General features: G+C 39.0%; 2 protein-coding genes across 2 annotated transcripts; both read right to left on the bottom strand.

Moving 5' to 3' along the window:
• Window positions 1-2,474: 2,474 nt before the first annotated feature.
• tax1bp3 (Tax1 (human T-cell leukemia virus type I) binding protein 3) lies at window positions 2,475-10,396 on the bottom strand. The gene is made up of 4 exons (XM_022219870.2): window positions 10,216-10,396; window positions 7,555-7,674; window positions 4,847-4,924; window positions 2,475-4,356 (listed from the first exon to the last, which is right to left on the bottom strand). The coding sequence occupies exons 1-4, from the start codon at window positions 10,252-10,254 to the stop codon at window positions 4,207-4,209; spliced, it is 387 nt and encodes a 128-aa protein (XP_022075562.1). The 5' UTR covers window positions 10,255-10,396; the 3' UTR covers window positions 2,475-4,206.
• Window positions 10,397-12,273: 1,877 nt separating this feature from the next.
• Window positions 12,274-20,504, bottom strand: hsh2d (hematopoietic SH2 domain containing). Its single transcript, XM_022219871.2, has 5 exons — window positions 19,718-20,504; window positions 17,874-17,963; window positions 17,624-17,789; window positions 17,176-17,427; window positions 12,274-14,054 (listed from the first exon to the last, which is right to left on the bottom strand). The coding sequence occupies exons 1-5, from the start codon at window positions 19,840-19,842 to the stop codon at window positions 13,629-13,631; spliced, it is 1,059 nt and encodes a 352-aa protein (XP_022075563.1). The 5' UTR covers window positions 19,843-20,504; the 3' UTR covers window positions 12,274-13,628.
• Window positions 20,505-20,800: the final 296 nt, after the last annotated feature.

The raw sequence follows: 20,800 nt of genomic DNA, 5'->3' as shown, positions 1-20,800 counted from the left end.
TATCTGCAGGGAGCACAGAGTAAAGTTAATGCTGGTTGGCATCCAAAGGAGTCAGAATGCTGCCTGGGCAACTTCCATTGGAGGTTTATAGGGCACATCCAGCTGGGGAAAGACCCTGGTGTAGATACAAACTCTCTGATGGGAGTACATATCTCATCAGACCCGGGAACGCCTTGAATTCTCATCAGATGTGAGATTCCAAAGACATTCCCAGGTCTGATGAGATATGTAATTAGACCTGGGAATGGAGGAGCAGGTAAGCTTTGCTGGAGAAACAAATGTCAAGAATGATATTTCTGCTTTGTCTTCTGCCACCAAGACCTGACTCCCAATACGTGAAAAAAAAAGGATGTCTGAGTACAAAGTGCTCAGAAAGAAGGGGCGTGGTTCTCATTTTGGGTCATAACCGTAAACTATAAAGCCTTTTATCATTGTCTACAACAGCTCAAATGTTTGTCATCATTTCTTTGTAGGTGACGCACTTTAAAAGACAGAATAAGTCTGTAAGAGGGAAAGTCTCCTGACCTGCACTGTCTGACTTCTGTTTCCCAAATTGATATCTCACTTTGATGGTCGCCATTTTCAGAATGATGATGAGGTCGTGGATGCTGTTGAGGAGAATCTGGAGACTCAAGATGTTACCTTCTTCTGCAGATTGATAGCAAACCTTGAACATCAGTGGATTCAGTGCAATAAAGTAAAAGACTTTGTTGAAAAATAATGCAAGAACAAGCTTTGATGTTTTTTGGTGAGGCCAAGAGCTTTCTATGCGTCCTTTTAGGGTTGAATGGATATTTTGTTTTTTTTGTCTACTTTAAGCACATTTTTACAGCATCTATCCTGACCTGTTCAATGTCTTTGGAGACTTCTGGATCTTAAAAAGGACTGTAAGTTCTACAGGCTTAAAAAATGACTGCTACTACAGCTTGTTTTTAAAGATGGAGCCACCGGTGCAGCAGAATAACAGGTTAGTGAACTTAATTATCACTTATCTCCCCGTAACAAAGCACCAAACCATTCTGCTCTTCATTAACAGAATTAAAACAATCCGAGAGTCTCTGCATGCTCGCACATTTACTGCCGCCATTCAGCAAACCACTTCAGCCGTTTATTACTCCCTAACGTAGCGGTGAATCTGCTGCTGTGGGCTTCCCTCTGGTTCCAATCTGGTGTAGGACCAAAGCGATGGCAGCAGATTGCATCGCCATGGCAACACAATTATCCTACCACGACGTGGGAGGCATGGATCACGTATGATCCACGTTTAGATAGTGTAATTGTTCAACCGCCTGCGGGGAGGAACATTTATCTGTTCAGCTGGTGGAAACTGCATTCTTTTGGTGCAATATCACAAGTTTCATTTGCTGTGAAATTAGAAGAGTTGTATGTTTTGGTAAGTTTAATAAATGTTCAAAAGAATACAGTTCTATTATGTAGTAAAATAGATAAGGGGTCACCTCATTATAAAAAAAATTAAGTCAGTTTAAGAGCTACGGCAACAAAATTATGGTCTGTGACAATAACGTGTCAGTGCTGATTGAATTATAGCGCATAGTCCCTCCTGCAATGAAGTTAGGTGCTCAATGCTCCCACTTACAGCTGTCCATTAGTTACCTAGCAACGTGCGATGTGTTAACGTTGTGGTGCCAGCGAGAGCAAACGCAGATTGTGAGTGTGAGCACCGGCTGAGATGTTTGTTCGACCACGTTATTGTCTCAACACGGCACAACAGCATCATGATGCCCAGGTAAGTGGAATGGAGCGCGCTTCCTCCAGTCCCTGGAATAAAAATAACACACACAACAAACACACTACAAACACACACACACACGGCAAGCTCATCAATTATTTCTCAAAGGGGGAATTTTAGCTCAGCCTTGCCCTAAATCGACCCTCTCCCATGATGTGACCAGGTGTTATTTTAAGACTTTAAACATTACACAGAAAATTCAGCAAAATAGTTCTTTTTGTCATCTAAAAACAGAAAATTCACTTAAAATACGACCAAATGTCATCAGTACACTAATAACTAACTTGATTAGCACAATTACAAACTGCAACTGCCGTAAAATCGATGGTATTTCAATAGTAAAGAAAGTAATTGAGTACCACAGAATTCAACAAAAGCTCTCGGAGCTGTTTTCTGTCATATATTATTGTGCTGCATCATAGTTAACTTTATTCACACACAGTCCTCGGTTCAAAGGCAGGTAATTTGTTCCAAGCTCCCGTATTTAAGAGATGAAAGTAAAGAAAAGTTCTCTGGTTCAAAATGCCTCGGTAAATACAGAAAGGTCAGGGAATAGATTTTTTTTTATTTTTTTTTGCTTTGAAATGTCACCTGATTACTTTATAACTGGCAACACAGCTATTTGAAGGGCCTGGAAAATAAAAAAAAAAAGGGTTTTGCAGAGGGGCAAAAATAGCTTCCAACGTGTTGCACCGGTGGTTTATCAATAAAGCAAAGGGGCAGGTTTTGATTTCAGTCATTTTTATATCTGAGAAACATTCCAATTGAAAACTGTATACAATCAAATGCAAACCTTTCATGCTCAGCTGGCAGTTTACAAAATCTGGAGGAAAACACAAACAATTCAAAGAGAAAATACTGCTTGTTTTCGAAACGTCTGCTGTTCCCAGTGTCCCTCTGGAGTCCCATTATGATGGAGGAAGTTTGTTAAGCCTGTAAAACCTTTAAATGACTTGATAAGTTAAAAAAAAACACTACTTGATATATTGTTCAAAATTAAGTTTGGAATCTGTGGTGATTTGCTGCAAGTAGATATGATTCCACTGTATGGGCTCAAAAGTGAAAAACAAAGTCGGGAACCAGTGCTGTAGAACATCAAAAGGTTTAACTACAAAATCCGTAAAAGCCTGAAACTGACTTTTATATTTTCATGGGTTTGAATAAAGTGTGAAACACCTCAAGCAGTCATTTACCATCATATCAGTTTTAGTGTTTTTGGATTTTGGGTCTTTTATTTTGGAATGAAAACTGACAACTTACAAACTTGATTATTGCATAAAGCTGTTAGTATTGTACGAATCAAATACCCACAGATTATCATATTAGTGTAAATGCATTAAGATTTCTACGCCAAAATAGTGTTAAATAAGTTCAGTACACACTGTATCACAGAGGCAGTAAACTGTTGTGTTGCTGAAATGGAAAACAGAGAGAAATCATTAAGCTTGGCGGTATTAAGTGTTCGTTTAAGGCTGCTGTGCTCATTCCAAGTTATCAAACAACATTCAGTCATGCCTGGTTCAGAGTTACAGTTTCAGCTTTTGGTCAGCGATAAGAAACATCAAAACATTTCATTAAACAGACAATTTACTACCTTTCTCTTACTGAAGCTGAGGTCCAGCATCTGAAATATTGTTCTGTAACATGGAAGAAAATCTGCACATGTTACTGTAGTAGATACAGAGAGAAGATGTTAACTGTCCCACTCATTAACCAAAAGCAAGATAAATAGAACCGAAAGATGCATCAGTAAAATTAGTGAAAAGACATAAAAAACCTGTGCATATTGTTATATTTTAACAGATTTCATACAGTATACTGTACCATTATTTAAAAAAAACCTAAAGAAAATGATTAGAAACACTGCAATGCATATAGTGAATGCATGACAGCGCCTTAGCTCTAACTTTGGCATTAAATGCTGCAGCTGTGATCGCAAACTGTTGGTTCTTTTCTTTAAATGAGAGGAAAAGCGCATCATTGAGGATTCACTAAACAGAGGAGGACGTTTAACTTTGGTCAGCTGAAGGCAAATAGGAAAAAGAGGATATTTGACAAATATCTTCTCAGCGGGAATGAATCAATATCTCAGAAACTCATTTCAGTCTGGTGGTTTTGAAATTCAACAAGCAATAATGGATTTAGTAATTGTATTGAGCGTATTTATTATATTTCCATGCTGGAGTTTTAGACTCAGCTATACTTGATGTGCTACGAATAAATCTGAAAAGGAAAGCAGACGAGGAGTCAGAAAGTGTGAAAACCGACACATTTAAACTGTGACGTCTGATGCGTCACCGAGATGATCTAATGCGTCTTTTTCCTGTTTGTTTGCATTGATATAGTCATAAAGGCCGCGGTGCAACCATCACATGGATGTTGGGGAGTCTCTGCACATGAGAGTGTTCAGTCCTTGACTATTGCATTATTCTGTGCTTGTAAGTAGTGTCGCTACATTATGGTCTGGGGTAACCACCCATAGAATGTTTGACAGCTTCCTCCAGCGATTTCCTGGTCACCAGTAGTCGCACCACGTCTTCGTTCTTCTTCGTCAGTCTTTTACGAGCCTTGTCGTGAGTCACCATGGTCATGTCCCAGCCGTTCACCTGGGAGCAAGAGGAGGAATCTGGTTTGAGAGAAGCTGTGGCGGGTTTCACTCCTGCTGCTGTCTGACAGCTCACACTGCCATCTAGTGGATCTTTAAATTAACAAGCAAAAAGTTCATCTTTTCCTTTCTGCTTTCCTTTCAGGGAGTCGCCACAGTCAATCATCTGCTTCCATCTAACCCTATCCTCTTCATCCTCTTCTCTCACACCCACTAACTTCACATCCTCTTTCACTACATCCATAAACCTCCTCTTTGGTCTTCCTCTAGGCCTCCTGCCTGGCAGTTCAAAACTCAGCATCCTTGTACCGATATATTCCCTGTCCTCCCTCTGTACATGTATATAATGTACTCAGTCTTGATCCTGTCCATTCTGGTCACTCCCAAAGACAACCTCAACATTTTAATCTCTGCTACCTCCAGCTCTGCCTCCTATTTTTTCCTCAGTGCCACTATCTCTAAACCATACACGAGCAAAAAGTTCATCTCACCTGCATTATTTTGTCTCCCATCATCAATCCTGCTACGTCTGCTGGTCCTCCTGATGTTATCCTGGTCACATAGATGCCCTTTGAATGACACAAACACACTCACTACTTCATATCATCACAGCTGTAGAACTCACACATACCTCCTGTCTAATGAAGAGGGAACAAACAAGAGGAGGGCACTTCACAGACATAAAATAATGAAGTTCATCTGATACAGAATATACCTAAAGCGTGTTAGGTGAAGGGATCCAGTAGTATACTGTCACAGCAGTTTTATGGGCTCATTTTACACCTGAAACTATTCTTACGTTCACGATATATCCTATTAAATTACACAGTTCAGCTGAAAAAGCAACGCAGAGACCACACGCCTGAAGACATCGTCACCATCATTTTAAATCCTTTATTTCTGTAACTCCAGATTATCTCAAACAAGTGTATTATATTTCATTAAAACAAGTCATTCCTTTACAAAAACCAACAATGTCTCTGACAGGTTGCCATGCAACACATTTAAATTACTATTCATTTTGTGTTTCAGCATATTAATAAAATGCAGGTGTTTAATAAATCACAAAATCATATTTATAGTCATGACTAAAGAAATAAAAAGGCTTCTAATGTCCAGTACATAAACTGACAATAATTATTTCCCTCATGCTCATGATTGTTATTAGAATTTTTGTCTATAAAGTTTCAAAAAACTGTTCTAAATGCCCATTATGACTTTTAGCATTATCAGATTATTTATTTGTGCCATCAACTGTCTAGCAGTCAAAAGGCTGATTTTACAGTGATATAAAATAAGGATAAACAGCATTTATGAAGCTGGAACAATGATTTTTGACATTTTTTACATTATTAATTACTTTAGGAATGAATAATTCAACAACTAAACATCTTGTTAATCTGCACAATTTTTTAGCACTGTTTTTTTCTTTATATGGTTATTACCATGTATTCTTCTTATGCGTAATTGTGTCTGTATTTAATGTTCATGACTTTGATTTTAGCGTTAAAAATGAGGGCTGTCCCTTCATGTGCGCTCTGAAGTTTTATAGAAAATAAATGAATGAATAAAATGTAATGAACTCGTTGAATTATCTACAAAAATTCTAGCACTCTGAGCTGCTCTAAGTTCTTGTAAGGACAAGTGTTCATTGGCATCACAGAGATAAGAACATCTCTCACACCTCTGTGAGAAAGTTACTGTAAGACTCACAAATCTGTCAAAAACATCTAAAGGAAAGTTTGAAATGCCAAAAGATAAAATCTGGGACGTGAGCCTGGAGGAAAGTTATCATTTATCCATAACATGGCAGCATATGTGATCTGCTGGCACATTTTCATTGCTCCAAATTTATACAAGCAGCAGGTAGGATGAGACTTTGTGCAAACTTGCAGTATTTGTTTCTGTGAATCAGTCACTTGAGTCTGATTTGTTTCCGTCCCGAGGCGATAAATAATGTGTTCAGGCCCGTCCCTCATAAAGGGCTGCTCTAATACCACAGTGATTCAACACGAGGAAGAGCTCAAAGATGAATAAACAGACGGTGACACATCTTCTGATACAGTTCTGTCTTTTGGAATTATGTTCATCAACTAGGGATGATTCTCGGATCTAATATTCAGCAGTTTTGTAATTATCTCAGTTTATTTAACTGATTCCCAGTCAGCTACTTGTCACATACAACATCCAAACAACGCTCCAGGATAAATGTTGAAAAGTTCTATTTTAACTAAACATATGCAAAATGTGAATAAACAAATGCATTTTGGCTAAGTTCTGTGTTAGATTTTGAATTATTCTAAAGATTGATGCCAATATTTGAATTTTTATTGCAAAGTTACACTGGCTTCAAACAACGGTTGTCTGTCTTGCTGAATACCAACAATCACTTTTAGGCCTGAAAAAAAACATCAGCTGACAACAGCATCAACAACATAAATTTTCCTTCTGAACGCAAATTTGGATCATCTTTCTGTACAACTGAATCATGACAGAAAGTCTAATTTCTCACTCTAAATGGAGAATAAATTCATTCTTTTTAGTGCAAAAATAGTGTCTTTCCCTTTTTAGAACGCGCACATTTGTCACACATCAATAAAGTAGAAACCTAGAAATATTTTCTGTACTCTCACATTCATTACGAGCAGCGATAAATAGTAATAAGGATAATAGACTTTGTGTATGAATTACTTTACACACAGACAACAGTAAAAGCAAAGATGAACAAATAAACTCAAAGACAAAAAATGTGCTGAATACTGCTTATACAGCCATGGCCATAAGTTTGGACACAAGTACCATGACGCTTGTGAATCTTAGAAAATACCACAAAATTGTCACTTACAATACAGTACACAACTCCTGAGAACTATATTAAGTTTCATATTTAAAAAAACATCAAAAGAGTTTGGTGTCATTTTGTTATTCTTACCAAATTCAGTTGTGAAAGTACTGCATTTTTTTGTTATTTTCTTCTAATATTATGTTTTGGGAACAAAGTTGTTCCAATTGTTGGAATTTATTGATAATATTATATCCCTTGTTGATTTGTTGACTAATTAAACTGGTGTTGTCAAAAAATATTAGTTATGTTCTGTAACAGACATCAAAACAGACATAGTAAGTCATGCTGTGTCCAAACTTATGGCCATGGCTGTAATCACGGCACATAAAGAGCTAAATCTGTACATAAACTTACTTTATCGGTCTTGTCCTCAGAGAAGGGGTTCTGCCCTGGGTCCTGGTCTATCCCTCCTCCGATGCTGAAGCCCAGAATCAGATTATTCCCTTGCCGCAACTTCTGGATCTCAATTCGTTGCTGTTTAAGAAAAGAAAATCCAAAATTAGATATTAACAAGACAGCTTCTTGCATCATTCAGCTCTTGTTTATGAGAGAAACCAGTTTGAATGGAACATGAAGTCATTGCTTCTCTTCATGAAACGTTTGTAAACTGTTCACTGTTAACTATTGGGACTTCAAGTATTCACATTCATCAAAAAACTCATCCTCTTATACAACAGATTGTGTTGCTGAGTTACACTGAAGTTCTGAAATTACTGTGCAGGTGCAAAGAAACTGGACTTATCATCCTGAGAGGCTTTCTTTTATCCACCAGACTCATTTTTCTACATTTAAGCGTACAAATGGCTCATTCCGCTGCTAACTGAAGTCCAGACGGGGACTTTATTAATAGAGTCCTGCCCTTGACAATGACAAGCAGCTCCAGATTCACTACAACAGATGGACGGATGACAGTGGGACTCCTTAAACACAAAGACGGCCTCTTGTGAATAACAACACAGTGTTTCAGTGCTGTCGCTGACACAATGAACTCCGAGGATGACTGGAACTGTTTGCCAGTCAGTCAGACCAGATTTGCAACCATTTTAAAACTTCACTTGCTCCTTATAGGCCTCACAGGTAGACCTTCTATTACCCCAATAAGTAGAAAGAGAATGATTTCACTTCTTTGACATTCAGGTGTCTTTGGCCAGAAGAAATACCAAATTAATATCTATGACAAATAGAGGACTGAACAATGTTTTTATTCCAATTTAAAACAACACAACAACATACTTATTTTTTACCCATGCTTTTCTGGTTTTACCCAATATTTTGTCTCATTCTATTAGCCCTTTATCCTTAATTTCTTGTGGCATTTTTGGTGCTTTTATTACATAATATGGTGGTGCTGTGTTGATTAATTTTGGAAATGTTTTACCAAGTTTAATTCTATGTCTCCACTCCTACTTCTCTGGCCTTTAAATGCACAACCTGGTCATAATTCCACAAAAGTCATGACGGCAATCTTACTAAGCTGGATTGAGTAACGTTTCCTTCTCAACACGTCACAAGTTTGAGCTGCACCCAGTCACATTAAAAGATAGGCACACAAAGCAACTGTACTTTGAGCTGTGTGAAGTGATTTCAGGAAGGCCTTTTTCCATATTTAAGCACAAATATCCATCCAAAAACATCACACAAAATGTCTCTCCTCTGAATGTATTTAAATATGTAAATCTTAAAATAAGAATATAAATTATTTCCCACATGGAGACAAGATAAAGTCACTCTGTGTACTTTTTATTTCACATCAGACAGATGAGCTGTCAACAGTCTAAGCTAAGTTTGTTGCTTCCAGTTGTTTAGGAGTCTTTCTTCTGAACTTATTAAATATCTGCAGCATCAGACAGCAGCAGAATCCATATGAGCATCTCGTTAATTATGTTAATTTACAAATTATGACATCCAAGGACAAGTCACACTGTGTATTTTTCAATTGCATCAGACGGGTTAGGTTATGGTTTAGTCTGGTTGCTTCCTCTGAGATTATCAAAGACCTGCAGCATCAGAAAGAAGTAGGATCTATGAGCATCTTGAAAAAAAAGCACAAATTTATGCAAGCAGCAAAAGTAGTGCCATTGATTAATTTATAGTATAAAATATCCCAGACATGGATCAGGATCTAACAGCAAGTCACATTGTTCTTTTATGCATTTATTTGTCAAGTAGTAGTTGGATTATCACCACACATGGGGCAGAGTTTGAGGCTGCTAGACGTTTACATTTTGTTTTGCTATTGCGTTGCTATGCATTAAACGTCACTTGCTGTGTTGTCTCATCTTGCTTGAATGACAAATACTGAATCACTGTAGTAGGTGGTTGTGCCTGAATAAATCTGTGAGGAACAACAATGATATAAAAGTGACTTCTGTCTGAATGCCTTCACTTCAACGGATTGATAAAGCCAGGAATGTTGCATATCTCATGTCTGAACAAGGCTGCACAGTGGGGAAGTCAACCTGCCTTACTGCCCTCTTTCCAACCCTCACATATGACATTTACGGTTGAAAAATCCCAACTATCTATCCCTAGTTTCATCTAACACTTCACTGTACTGATTTTAAATCTTCATTGAAAGTTCTGATATGATAAATTGAGCAAACAACACTTTTATTGTATCCTGTAACGCTGCATGTAGGTCGATTCCCGACAGAGGTGACGCCCATTTTAAAGGCTAGTTCTGTCAAAACGTTAACAAACCTTTTAATTAGCGGTTTACAAAATGTTATGTTACTTTCTAGTCCAAGAACCACTTTTCCGTTAATTTAACGAGTTATGTTGTTAAATTTAACGTTGCTAGCTGACGTTTTAGCGATGTAGAAAGCTGCTGCCACTGTGCTGACTTCAGCTACACAAAGAAAATCAAGTTACAGTTAAAGCAGCTAGCTAACGTCTGGTAGTTAGCTGGTTAGTTAGCATGTCTGGTCAACTAACATTGAGAGTTGTTACCGTTAAAGATTTAAGGTCGGAGCGGAACAATAGAGTCCCGGTGAGTGGAAGCAGCTCCAAACTTACCACCACGGCGGTGACCGGCTGACCGGGGACGAAAGACATAGTGCCGCTGAGTTGTCTGAGGCTGAACAGTGATGAAAAGCAGCAAGAAAAGTGAAATTAAAAACGGGGGTTTTCGACGCGTAGGTAACTTCCCGGGACTCTACATGAGTAACAGCGGGCTGATCCCGAGCTGGAAACCAACGGCTTCTCGGATGATGTCACTCCGCCTCCTGGAACAACGGGTTAGCTCGTTTCGTGTCACCGCAGCGGCCAAGGAGGGCGGCGTTTAACTGTTGACCGTGGCCCCACACACTCTGGAATAGACAGGAGGTGTAAATCGGATTTTGTAAAGGTCTGCTGCCCTCTCAAGAGTCGAGAGGACCTGGTCGTGTTGTATCCTTATACGGTTCTGACAAACAGTGACCTCCCGGTGATCTTCAGAGTTTATGGATATCAGGTTGACACAGGAAGCTGCAGAAAGGGGTCTGATGGAGCCACAGAAAGTCTTGGGGTGATTAAAACGAAAAACAAAATTAAAGCTGCAAACAGCGTTGGACGGGTCCTCGCATCCTTGCTGGCCGGCGAATCCACGCATGTCCACCAGGTGCCACCGTGTCCTTAAAATGTTTTCTGAACACTATACTAAAATATGTTTGTTAAACGAGATAGAATGTTTCCTGCTAAGTGGGAAACCTTTGCTTCTTATTTTAAAGTAAATGCTCCTAATTATCTTATGTGCATGGACTAATACGGGTACGTTTTGGTTTTTGGGGTGACCACTGTTCAAAATATTCCAGGAGAATAGATGCTGCTGTGTTCACCAATCATAGTTTAGTTATGATTTAAATATTGAAAATCTTGTCCCATGTGATGACAAATTTATCAGCTACAGCAACTTATCGTACAATATAATGAATTTTCAGCATTATTTGGTTACCTGTGACACAATACTGTTACTGCTGTTAATATTCTGCTGTGAAACATAAAAATATCTTTAGGGAAAAATTGATTATTTGATTAAATAATTCATGATCACAGGATTCTTATTATGTTGATATTTAATATATACAATGTGTATTTTTAATACAGTGACTATAACCCCCTAAAACATACATCACTGGCAGTGTCTGTTTAAATTTTCAGCTGTACTTTTCAGAAACAAGCTTTATTTTACCTTAGCAGCCACATTCACACTGAGAATGCTACCAGATCTCAAATAAACATTATTTATTGGACAGCTGTGAAGCTGTACAGAACAATTAACTTGGTTGGTTTCACCTTTGAGCAAATTATCAACAGGAGAAAAAAGAAACAAAAACTATCAATAATGGTAAAGAATTAAAGTAATTAAAGGTATAATTATATTGAAGAAATATGATCTAGGCTATGAGGCAAAACCAGTCAGCATAACCATCTCATACAAACATCACTGTGAGTATATACTTTTTATTTAGTTTTGTTGTTTTTCAAGTATGTTTTGTTTGAATTCTGATAGATAGATAGATAGATAGATAGATAGATAGATAGATAATGAAGTCATGGAACGTGTTGTTTTTCATGGTTATCTTACTGTTGTTCTTTTTTTTTTCTAGCAGTAGTGGGCTTCTATAATTAACTTATTTGTAATATCAGAATGAACTTTGCTTTTAGGACACAAAGTGACAAACCAGTGATAGAAAGTCACTACTGGAGCATAATTTTGAGGTGCTATAATCACATTTTTCCATTTACATCAGCCACTGGGTTATTTTCACAATAAACTAAAAGATATGATCAGATTACGAAAACAACTCCTGAATTAAAGTCAACACTTTGATATTGTGGTGTTAGATCAAGGATCTGAGCAGCACTACTGTTGTAGTTTTCTGCCACTAGATGGTAGTCTATACAGGTGTTTCCTCTTAGCTTGGTATGAAGGGATCTGATCTGACTTCAAACCCCACATGATCTGAAGACCGACAAATTCAGACAGAAAAGACGGGATTAGAAGGGGATTAACATGAGATAAAGGTTCCTGGTTGGATTAAATCCCAGCCGATCATGACACCACTGCAGCATTAGAAAATAACACAAACTGCACATTTTTAGATGCTTTATTAGTTCAGTCATTTAACAAAAACACGCGTCACATCCTATCTCGTTACAGGCATAAATGTGAGCTATTATTGGCATCACATGACTTCTACGCTTCACAATCTTCACATCCTGCTACATGATGAAAGGTAAAAACTCAAAGCTGTATAAAATTGAATTTTGACCAGCGTCTCTCACTTCCAGCTTCCGCATCACATTTCAGATAACAGATCTATTTCTAATTTACATGTGCTGCAAAAAACTTCCTCCCTCTTCCTTTCCACATTTCATAATATTATCATAGAGGCATAGCAACCTCTACCCTGAAACTGGCAGGAAATTAGCTTCAGCTACGGACAACCTAGTTGCATAACTTCCTTTTATGTAACAATATTTCTTTGTAATGTCTCTCTTGAATGAAACAAATAAAAAAAGTAAAGAATATACAGTGCATCAATGGCATTAATTTCAGTCTCATGAAGATAAGTGTTTAATCTGTTCAATAATTTTATACATTTGTGCACATTTATAAGCTTCAGAAAGTTTGAAGTAGTAGTTTCACACTTTGGTAAATAAAGATATCGCTCTCATATCAGTGTGAAGAAACAGCTTAGCTTAAGCTAGCTTAGCTTAGCTTAGCGCAAAGCTTGGAAAGGGGGTGAAATAGCTAGTGAAATAGCTAGTGAACCAAATTGGACTACTAGCACCTCTAAAGTGTGACCATCCAAGCCAAATCAGAGCCTACCAGATAAACCCTGTAAAGCAGCAACTTTTTTACACTTCAGTTTGGAATAGAATAGAAATACTTTATTAATTCCTGAGGGGTAATGTGGTTGCTACAGCAGAAGGAGTACCATTCCCACCACCATAAAGATGATAGATAGATAGATACAAAAATGTGCAGTAAATAAAAATAAACTGTAAGAAAAATCTAAATTGCAAAATGTCCTATGTAAAGAATGTACACGGTGAACAGCTTTTGTATTTATCAACCAAAAAAAGATAATTGCTTTAGATTTAGTCTCCTTCAACAGAGCCAGGTTGTTTAATTCTGTTTTCAGTCTTTGTATTAGCCATCTGTACAGTTTTATTTATTACAAAGAAAGAATAAGAATATTACCCAAAAGCAATTATGGCCATAATAATGAAACTTTTTCCCTTTCAAGACCTTTTTAAGGCAAAATTTCTGATGAATGTCGACCTTGAAAGTTGAAAAAGTGCTGTATTCTCCGTTTTCTCTGCAGGCTGCACCACCAAACTGGAATAAGATGTCCACACTATCCTCCATCTTTGGTTTGATTCAGAAATGAAGCATCCAGGGATTTATCAATATGTACATGGCTTTCTTATATGCCTGTGTATCAGAAGCCTGGTGCAAACGGTGGAGGTTTCAGGTACTCTTGAGGTAACATTTCATCAGTCAGTCTCACATCAGTGTAGGAAAATGGTGAACCCATAAGGTTGGGGTCTCCTGTGATCTCCTCGTACTCTGACTCAGTATTTCCACTCCTATCAGCTGCCTCAGCATTGATCTCTGCATATGTATTATCCTGTGAAGTGCTTCTGTTCTTTTGGAATTTCTTCTTGAAGTTCTTCAGGTTGGTGACGACTGATGGCTTTCCTTCCTGATTCTTTGCTGGTTGTTGAGAGGCTGTGGACGTGGAGGGACTGTCAGGTGCAGAAACGGTTCTGATGCAAGCCTGGTTCTGCTTCACAGGAACAACATTTCGAGAAGGGACTTCAGGAGGCTGGTTGAAGTCGTATCTCTTTCTGGTTTTTGGCACAGGCTAGAGGTAGTAGACATGAAAAATACAAAAATACAGCATAAAAGATTGTTAGAAAATGCAGTGCCTAAAACAAGTATTCGTTCCCCTTGGAGGTCTTCCCCTTTTTTTGCTTTTCAACATTGAATTACTGCATATCAGAAATGGAAGGAACTTGGTATACACGTAAATATGCCTTGCAAGACGGCACAAGAAAGAGACTAGTGAGGGAGGCCAAGAAGATGTCTATGACTCCTCTAAAGAAGTTACAAGCTTTAGTAGCTGAGATGAGAGAGACTGTTCATAAAACAACTCTTGCCTGTTCTTTCCCAGTCAAAGCTTTATGGGGGAGTGGAAAAGAGAAAGACACTGTTGGAAAAGTTTATTATAAGTCTAGACAGGAATTCACCAAAGGGTATGTGCAAGATTCTGAGATCAGCTTGAAGAAGGTTATTTGGTCGAATGAGACCAAAATTTAGCTTTTTGACCATCAGACAAATGATGTTTTTGGTGGAAATCTAACACTGCACATCATCACAAACACACCATCCGCACTCTGAAGCATGGTGGTGGCAGCATCATGACATGAAGCATGGTGGTGGCAGCATCATGACGTGAAGCATGGTGGTGGCAGCATCATGACATGAAGCATGGTGGTGGTAGCATCACGACGTGAAGCATGGTGGTGGCAGCATCATGACATGAAGCATGGTGGTGGCAGCATCATGACGTGAAGCATGGTGGTGGCAGCATCATGACATGAAGCATGGTGGTGGTAGCATCACGACGTGAAGCATGGTGGTGGCACTATCATGATATGAAGCATGGTGGTGGTAGCATCATGACATGAAGCATGGTGGTGGCACTATCATGATATGAAGCATGGTGGTGGTAGCATCATGACATGAAGCATGGTGGTGGCAGCATCACGACGTGAAGCATGGTGGTGGCACTATCATGACATGAAGCATGGTGGTGGTAGCATCACGACGTGAAGCATGGTGGTGGCAGCATCATGACATGAAGCATGGTGGTGGCAGCATCACGACGTGAAGCATGGTGGTGGCAGCATCATGACATGAAGCATGGTGGTGGTAGCATCACGACGTGAAGCATGGTGGTGGCACTATCATGATATGAAGCATGGTGGTGGTAGCATCATGACATGAAGCATGGTGGTGGCAGCATCATGATGTGAAGCATGGTGGTGGCAGCATCATGACGTGAAGCATGGTAGTGGTAGCATCATGACGTGAAGCATGGTGGTGGCAGCATCATGACGTGAAGCATGGTGGTGGCAGCATCATGATGTGAAGCATGGTGGTGGCACTATCATGATGTGAAGCATGGTGGTGGTAGCATCATGACGTGAAGCATGGTAGTGGTAGCATCATGACGTGAAGCATGGTGGTGGCAGCATCATGACGTGAAGCATGGTGGTGGCAGCGTCATGATGTGAAGCATGGTGGTGGCACTATCATGATATGAAGCATGGTGGTGGTAGCATCATGACATGAAGCATGGTGGTGGCAGCATCATGACGTGAAGCATGGTAGTGGCACTATCATGATGTGAAGCATGGTGGTGGTAGCATCATGACATGAACCATGGTGGTGGCAGCATCATGACATGAAGCATGGTGGTGGTGGCATCATGACATGAAGCATGGTGGTGGTAGCATCATGACATGAAGCGTGGTGGTGGCAGCATCATGATGTGAAGCATGGTGGTGGCACTATCATGATGTGAAGCATGGTGGTGGTAGCATCATGACATGAAGCATGGTGGTGGCAGCATCATGACATGAAGCATGGTGGTGGCAGCATCATGACATGAAGCATGGTGGTGGTGGCATCATGACATGAAGCGTGGTGGTGGCAGCATCATGATGTGGGGATGCTTTTTGGCTGCAGGCCCTGAAAGGCTTGTGAAGAGGGTAAAATGAATGCAGCAAAGTATCCCACAGGATAACCCGATGCAGTCTGCAAGTAAACTGCTGCTTGGGAGAAGATGTGTTTTCCAGAAAGACAATGATCCAAAATATAGAGACAAAGCTACACGGAAATGGTTTAAAAACAATGAAGTGAATGTTCTACAGTAGCCGAGTCAGGATCCAGACCTCAATCCAACCGAGAATTTGCGCTTGGACTTGAAAAGAGCTGTTTTCTCACTATCCCTGTGCAACCTGACAAAGCTTGAGCAGATTTGCAAAGAAGAATGAGGTAAAATTCCAGTGTCCAGATGTACGAGTCTGACTGAGACCCACCCACTAAAGGTCAAGGCTTTAATTGCAACCAGAGATGCATCTGGTAACTACAGACATGTAGAAAATGAATGTATTTGCAGGCGCATTGTTAGACTGTAGATTTTTAATTAACTGACATTACTTTGTAGAAATCCATTTTCACTTTGACATGAAAGAGTCTTTTGTAAATTCTTGTCAAAACAGCCTGATTAGATTGACTACAATTCAGTGGTGAAAAGCTTTCACAGGGAAAACTGCCAATGGAGATGAAAAATTTTCACAGGCATTGTTTAAAGGATTATTGTTACAGCTGCTGAAAACTTGGTTTTGAATCTGAGTTCAACACTCAAAAACTCTGCTTCATCAGCACCATATGGGTGGATTTGGATCAGAATTAGTTTGTCAGTGAAGGCAACACAAGAAAACAACCCCACATCTCTCATCACATTTTGATTTAAAGGCTGCTAAATCCTGGCTTGTGAGCAAAAGTGCATGACATCACCCTTTTTTTTTTAACTGAGCCCCAGTAAAAGCAGTGAAAATAAAGCAGAAAGACAGAATCATTTCATGTGAAACAACTGAAAAATGATCTCAACTGCTCTTAGTAAGAAGCTGATTGATTTCAGGGCCTTTAAATATTCACTTTGTGAAAACATTTATATGGAAACTTATCTGTGATTTCATTTCAAGGCAGCAGAGGAGCCAAGCCTTGATCATCTCACACTGAGATTTCTACTTTAAATAACTAAATCCAGCATCTTATAAATACCCATAAAGAAGCTGCTTCCAATAGAAACCTCTTAAATAGGCATTTGTTTAAGAACCTCTTTGATCAGAAAACATTTGGGTACCTTTCATTCTAAGAATTTTAAAAACGGCCTTTTTTCAAGGAAATATTACCGTGGCTGGAAGTGGAGCGTTGACGTGTCGAGATCCATCCTCCAAACGAGGGTAGAGCCGGTTTGGTTGGCTGTTTGGGAGAAGAACTGTGGGGCTGTCCAGGTTTTCCGGTCGGTAAGGAATAGCAGGTGGGACATCTTCCTGGGACACTGGGGGAGTCATGCTGGGGGAGTTGTTTGGTGGCAACCTGGTGTTGGAGGTGGGAAGTCTTTGGGGAAACAGTAGCTCTGCATAGTCGATGTTTTCTGAGGACTTTACATGAAACAAAAAAGACAGATGGCACAGAAGAAAGCAAACATAAGGTGGTATAAGGTTTTTATTGTAATTCACATGCATGAACTGAGCTCATATTACTCCATTTACTAACAGCAGAGGACAATGCATGCACTACAATAACCCACATAAATCTTTAATGCATGCCGGCAGCATTACAAACAGACTTCCTCACCTGTCCACACGCCACAGTCAGCACCTGGCAGAAAGGCATGATGGGAGTCCTGTGATGAAAGTCCACCAGGTCCTGCAGACTCCGGTGACACCTGTCCTCCCCCAGGATGATGTAGCGACCGTCCTCCAACACATCGATCATGAAATGTCTGCAGCGGTCATCGGCACTGAGGAGCAGGATTTTAAATGTCGGGCTGAGTTTCTGAGTGCAAACTTTTGAATAAAGCTTATTTAATCCTGCAAACGCTCACCGATAAGAGAGAGTGTAGCCGATCCTGCTCTCACTGACTCTGATGAGGAAGTAGCCCGGAGGCTTGGACACGAGCAGTTCCTCCGCCGTCCTACACAAATCAGGACAGACAAAGGCGCCTTTCACACAGATATTTTCATCTGTAGGTTTAATGGGGTTGGATTGTGTTTAAACCACACCTGGAGTCACTTTTCTGTGAGAACTTGTCATGTTAATATTGACAGGAAGAGGCTTTTGATCACGCTGCACCAAGAAGTTCAAAGACAAACCATTCAAACAGAACAGTCTGATAAATATTCATGTCAACAAAGTCAATAGATATCCATTACACTGTGTTGAACAGTAATACAAAGGAGAAAATAAAATATTATAAGAGGAAAGTCCACCATTCAACTGACATATCTGTGATTCATCATGAGTTAAAGGGCATGATTAACAGTTTGGTCTTGTAGTTATGGGTCATTCCAGAATTGGACGACATTTGGGCTTCAAATTTTTGGATAAATAAACTTTCTCTTTTATAATTTTCTGCTCCATATTCATCAATAATAGGTAATAAATGATCACAGGATTGATTGGCTCAGCTTACACATCAATGGTACCATTTTTATTCCATGTTTTCTGTGTTGTTTGCTAACTCTGCTCTAATCACAGTAACAGGGTTGCTAATCCATGCTAATGTGATCTTTTTCTCAGTAGTAGAAGCTAGATATTTAGCTAGCTGTTACTGCTGACCAAGAGGACAAACTGACTGATGGAAAACAGTCCAAAGAATGAGTCTGATCCTGATAATATGAGGCAGAGTGAGACGGTCAATCAAGGCTGACAATGTGAGGAAAATATGAAAAATAGAAGAAAGGACACAGCTTTGCTCTACTCATTCTTTAGGAAAACTGCTTGATGTGTTAATTCCAGCGTTTCATGTGATTCACTGTTTTCTTCTACCAGCTAAAAAGTTATGTGAACAGGATTGTTGTGGGACACATTTTCCATGCGTAATAGTTATTTAAAATAAAATTGATTTTTAAAAAAAATGCTCCCACAGTTACAAGAGACATCAGTGAAAAAATGATGCCAAAAATGAGATTTCATTTTAACTGTTATTTGAGATTCAGTTTGGTCATCGGTGAGTGGGAACTTTAGGGGGAACTCTAGACTTATTTGGTGCTTTAAAAAATATTTTAAACATTCTTTTCTCCTAGTTTCTTTGGATTTGGTGTCAGGACATGGACATTTACATGAACATAAAATAGAATTATTTTATAGATATCTGCTGGTATTTTCACAGTTTCTACACTTTTTTTCTTGCTGCCAAATTTTTACTTTTTTTGGACAAAATTGTTCTAAACAGAGTGGATTAAAATATGCGTTTGCGTGTTTGTTTTGATCATTGTCTAAAACTGAAGTTAAAAAAAGTGTTTTGAACAAACAGGCAAACAAACAACGTGGTTGTCGTGAGCTTCCTCAAGAAGTTTATCACTTCCTGAAAATGTGTCATTTTGGTGTTTTTGTTTTTCCCTGTTGACCTTTGTTAAAGCACATGTATTTTTACTCATTACTCACATATCACAGATGTATTTTAAGCCTTATTTTTTGTGACTGTAACGTAAACTTTGCTTCATGTGTTCCAGACAGAAACTAAACAAAGAAAATCTCTTTTAACAAGACAATATTTTTATGTGTAGAGTAGAGTAAACATCCTGAAAACACAAAACCTACTATGAGAGCACACGCAGTAAATCATGCCCTGCATGCTGTAAAGTGGATTTATTTTTCTTGTATCATAACCCTCCACATTCCTGCACTGAAGTAGATTGCAGACAGAGATAAAACTCGTGAACTTACTTCCTGGAAATGATGCCATGAAACCATTCTGGCACTACACCGTTGCAGATCACAGACTGGAGCTGAGACTTTTTGAACCAGGTGACGGCGTCGTGTTGTTCCTGTGACGGATGACTTCCCTCCATCGTCCTGAGAGACGTTTCATTTAATCCTCTGTTGGCAGAATTCGCATGTCATTGACTCCACATGTTGAATGCTTCCATATGAAGTACACACATACAGTACAAACCACTTACAGGTAGGAGAAATGTTAGTAAATATTTCCTTTTTAGTAGTTTTTCAGGCGACGTATTTGGTTGTGAGGACACTGTACCTCAACACACACGAAACAGACTTTCTTTTAAAAGTAAGAGAAGCAGTCTGCAGATAAAAATCTAACCCAGATGTTTTCACATCAACAATGGCTCCACCTGTTGTTGGTAATCATTAAAGATGTCAAATGCGCTTTAACTTGGTTTGTTAATTAACCTTCAGTTTACACCCAAATATTTACAAAACGCAGTCAGTTCTCTGAAAGAAGCATCGCTCACAGCAAAGTTTCCTCACCTCGTCCGGCAGCTCAGTGATAAAATGACACAGCAGAGCTCACTCACCTGAACACACCTGTGAGGGGGTGGAGCCAACACCTGCCCAGCTCTTCAGAAGAAAAACACATTCAGAGAGAGTGCTGTGTAATGTAGCAGAGGAAAAACTGTACTGAATTATGCAAATGCCCCTTATGTGTTTGGAAAGAAAAGTATTTTTTTAAAGTGACAACGAATTTGGATTCTATGCACTGCAACAACAACAACAACAACAAAAAAAACGGAAAAAAACAGTTCCTCATTGCCAGAAAATACTGGAAAACATCTCATAAAAGTGCAGCAATTTTCCATAATTAAAATACATTTTCTCGCCTTAATTTACATGAGGTCGTGTGTATTTTTTCAAAAGTTTAATGAAGAATATTTCTAAGCAAAAAAAAAAAGTCAAGTTATGATACAGAAAAATAATGACAAGCTGAATTTTGACTATCAATACTTAAAGATACTAAAAATAAACATTTTTGTCGTGTAAATTTCTGTAGTTATACAAGATATGTAT

The sequence above is a fragment of the Acanthochromis polyacanthus genome, chromosome 4 (genome assembly GCF_021347895.1).
Source record: "Acanthochromis polyacanthus isolate Apoly-LR-REF ecotype Palm Island chromosome 4, KAUST_Apoly_ChrSc, whole genome shotgun sequence".
Taxonomy (NCBI): domain Eukaryota; kingdom Metazoa; phylum Chordata; class Actinopteri; family Pomacentridae; genus Acanthochromis; species Acanthochromis polyacanthus.
The sequence above is the reverse complement of the archived record's forward strand: the minus strand, read 5'-3'. Positions and strand labels throughout refer to the sequence as shown.

Coding starts and splice junctions, on each gene's coding strand:
- tax1bp3 (XM_022219870.2), bottom strand. CDS start 10,254: ATGTCTTTCGTCCCCGGTCAGCCGGTCACCGCCGTGGTG. Junction 7,675..10,215: donor AGCCGGTCACCGCCGTGGTG/GTAAGTTTGGAG, acceptor TTTCTTAAACAG/CAACGAATTGAGATCCAGAA. Junction 4,925..7,554: donor CTGAGGACAAGACCGATAAA/GTAAGTTTATGT, acceptor TGTCATTCAAAG/GGCATCTATGTGACCAGGAT.
- hsh2d (XM_022219871.2), bottom strand. CDS start 19,842: ATGGAGGGAAGTCATCCGTCACAGGAACAACACGACGCCGTCACCTGG. Junction 17,964..19,717: donor CATGGCATCATTTCCAGGAA/GTAAGTTCACGA, acceptor TGATTTGTGTAG/GACGGCGGAGGAACTGCTCG. Junction 17,790..17,873: donor GGCTACACTCTCTCTTATCG/GTGAGCGTTTGC, acceptor CCTGCTCCTCAG/TGCCGATGACCGCTGCAGAC.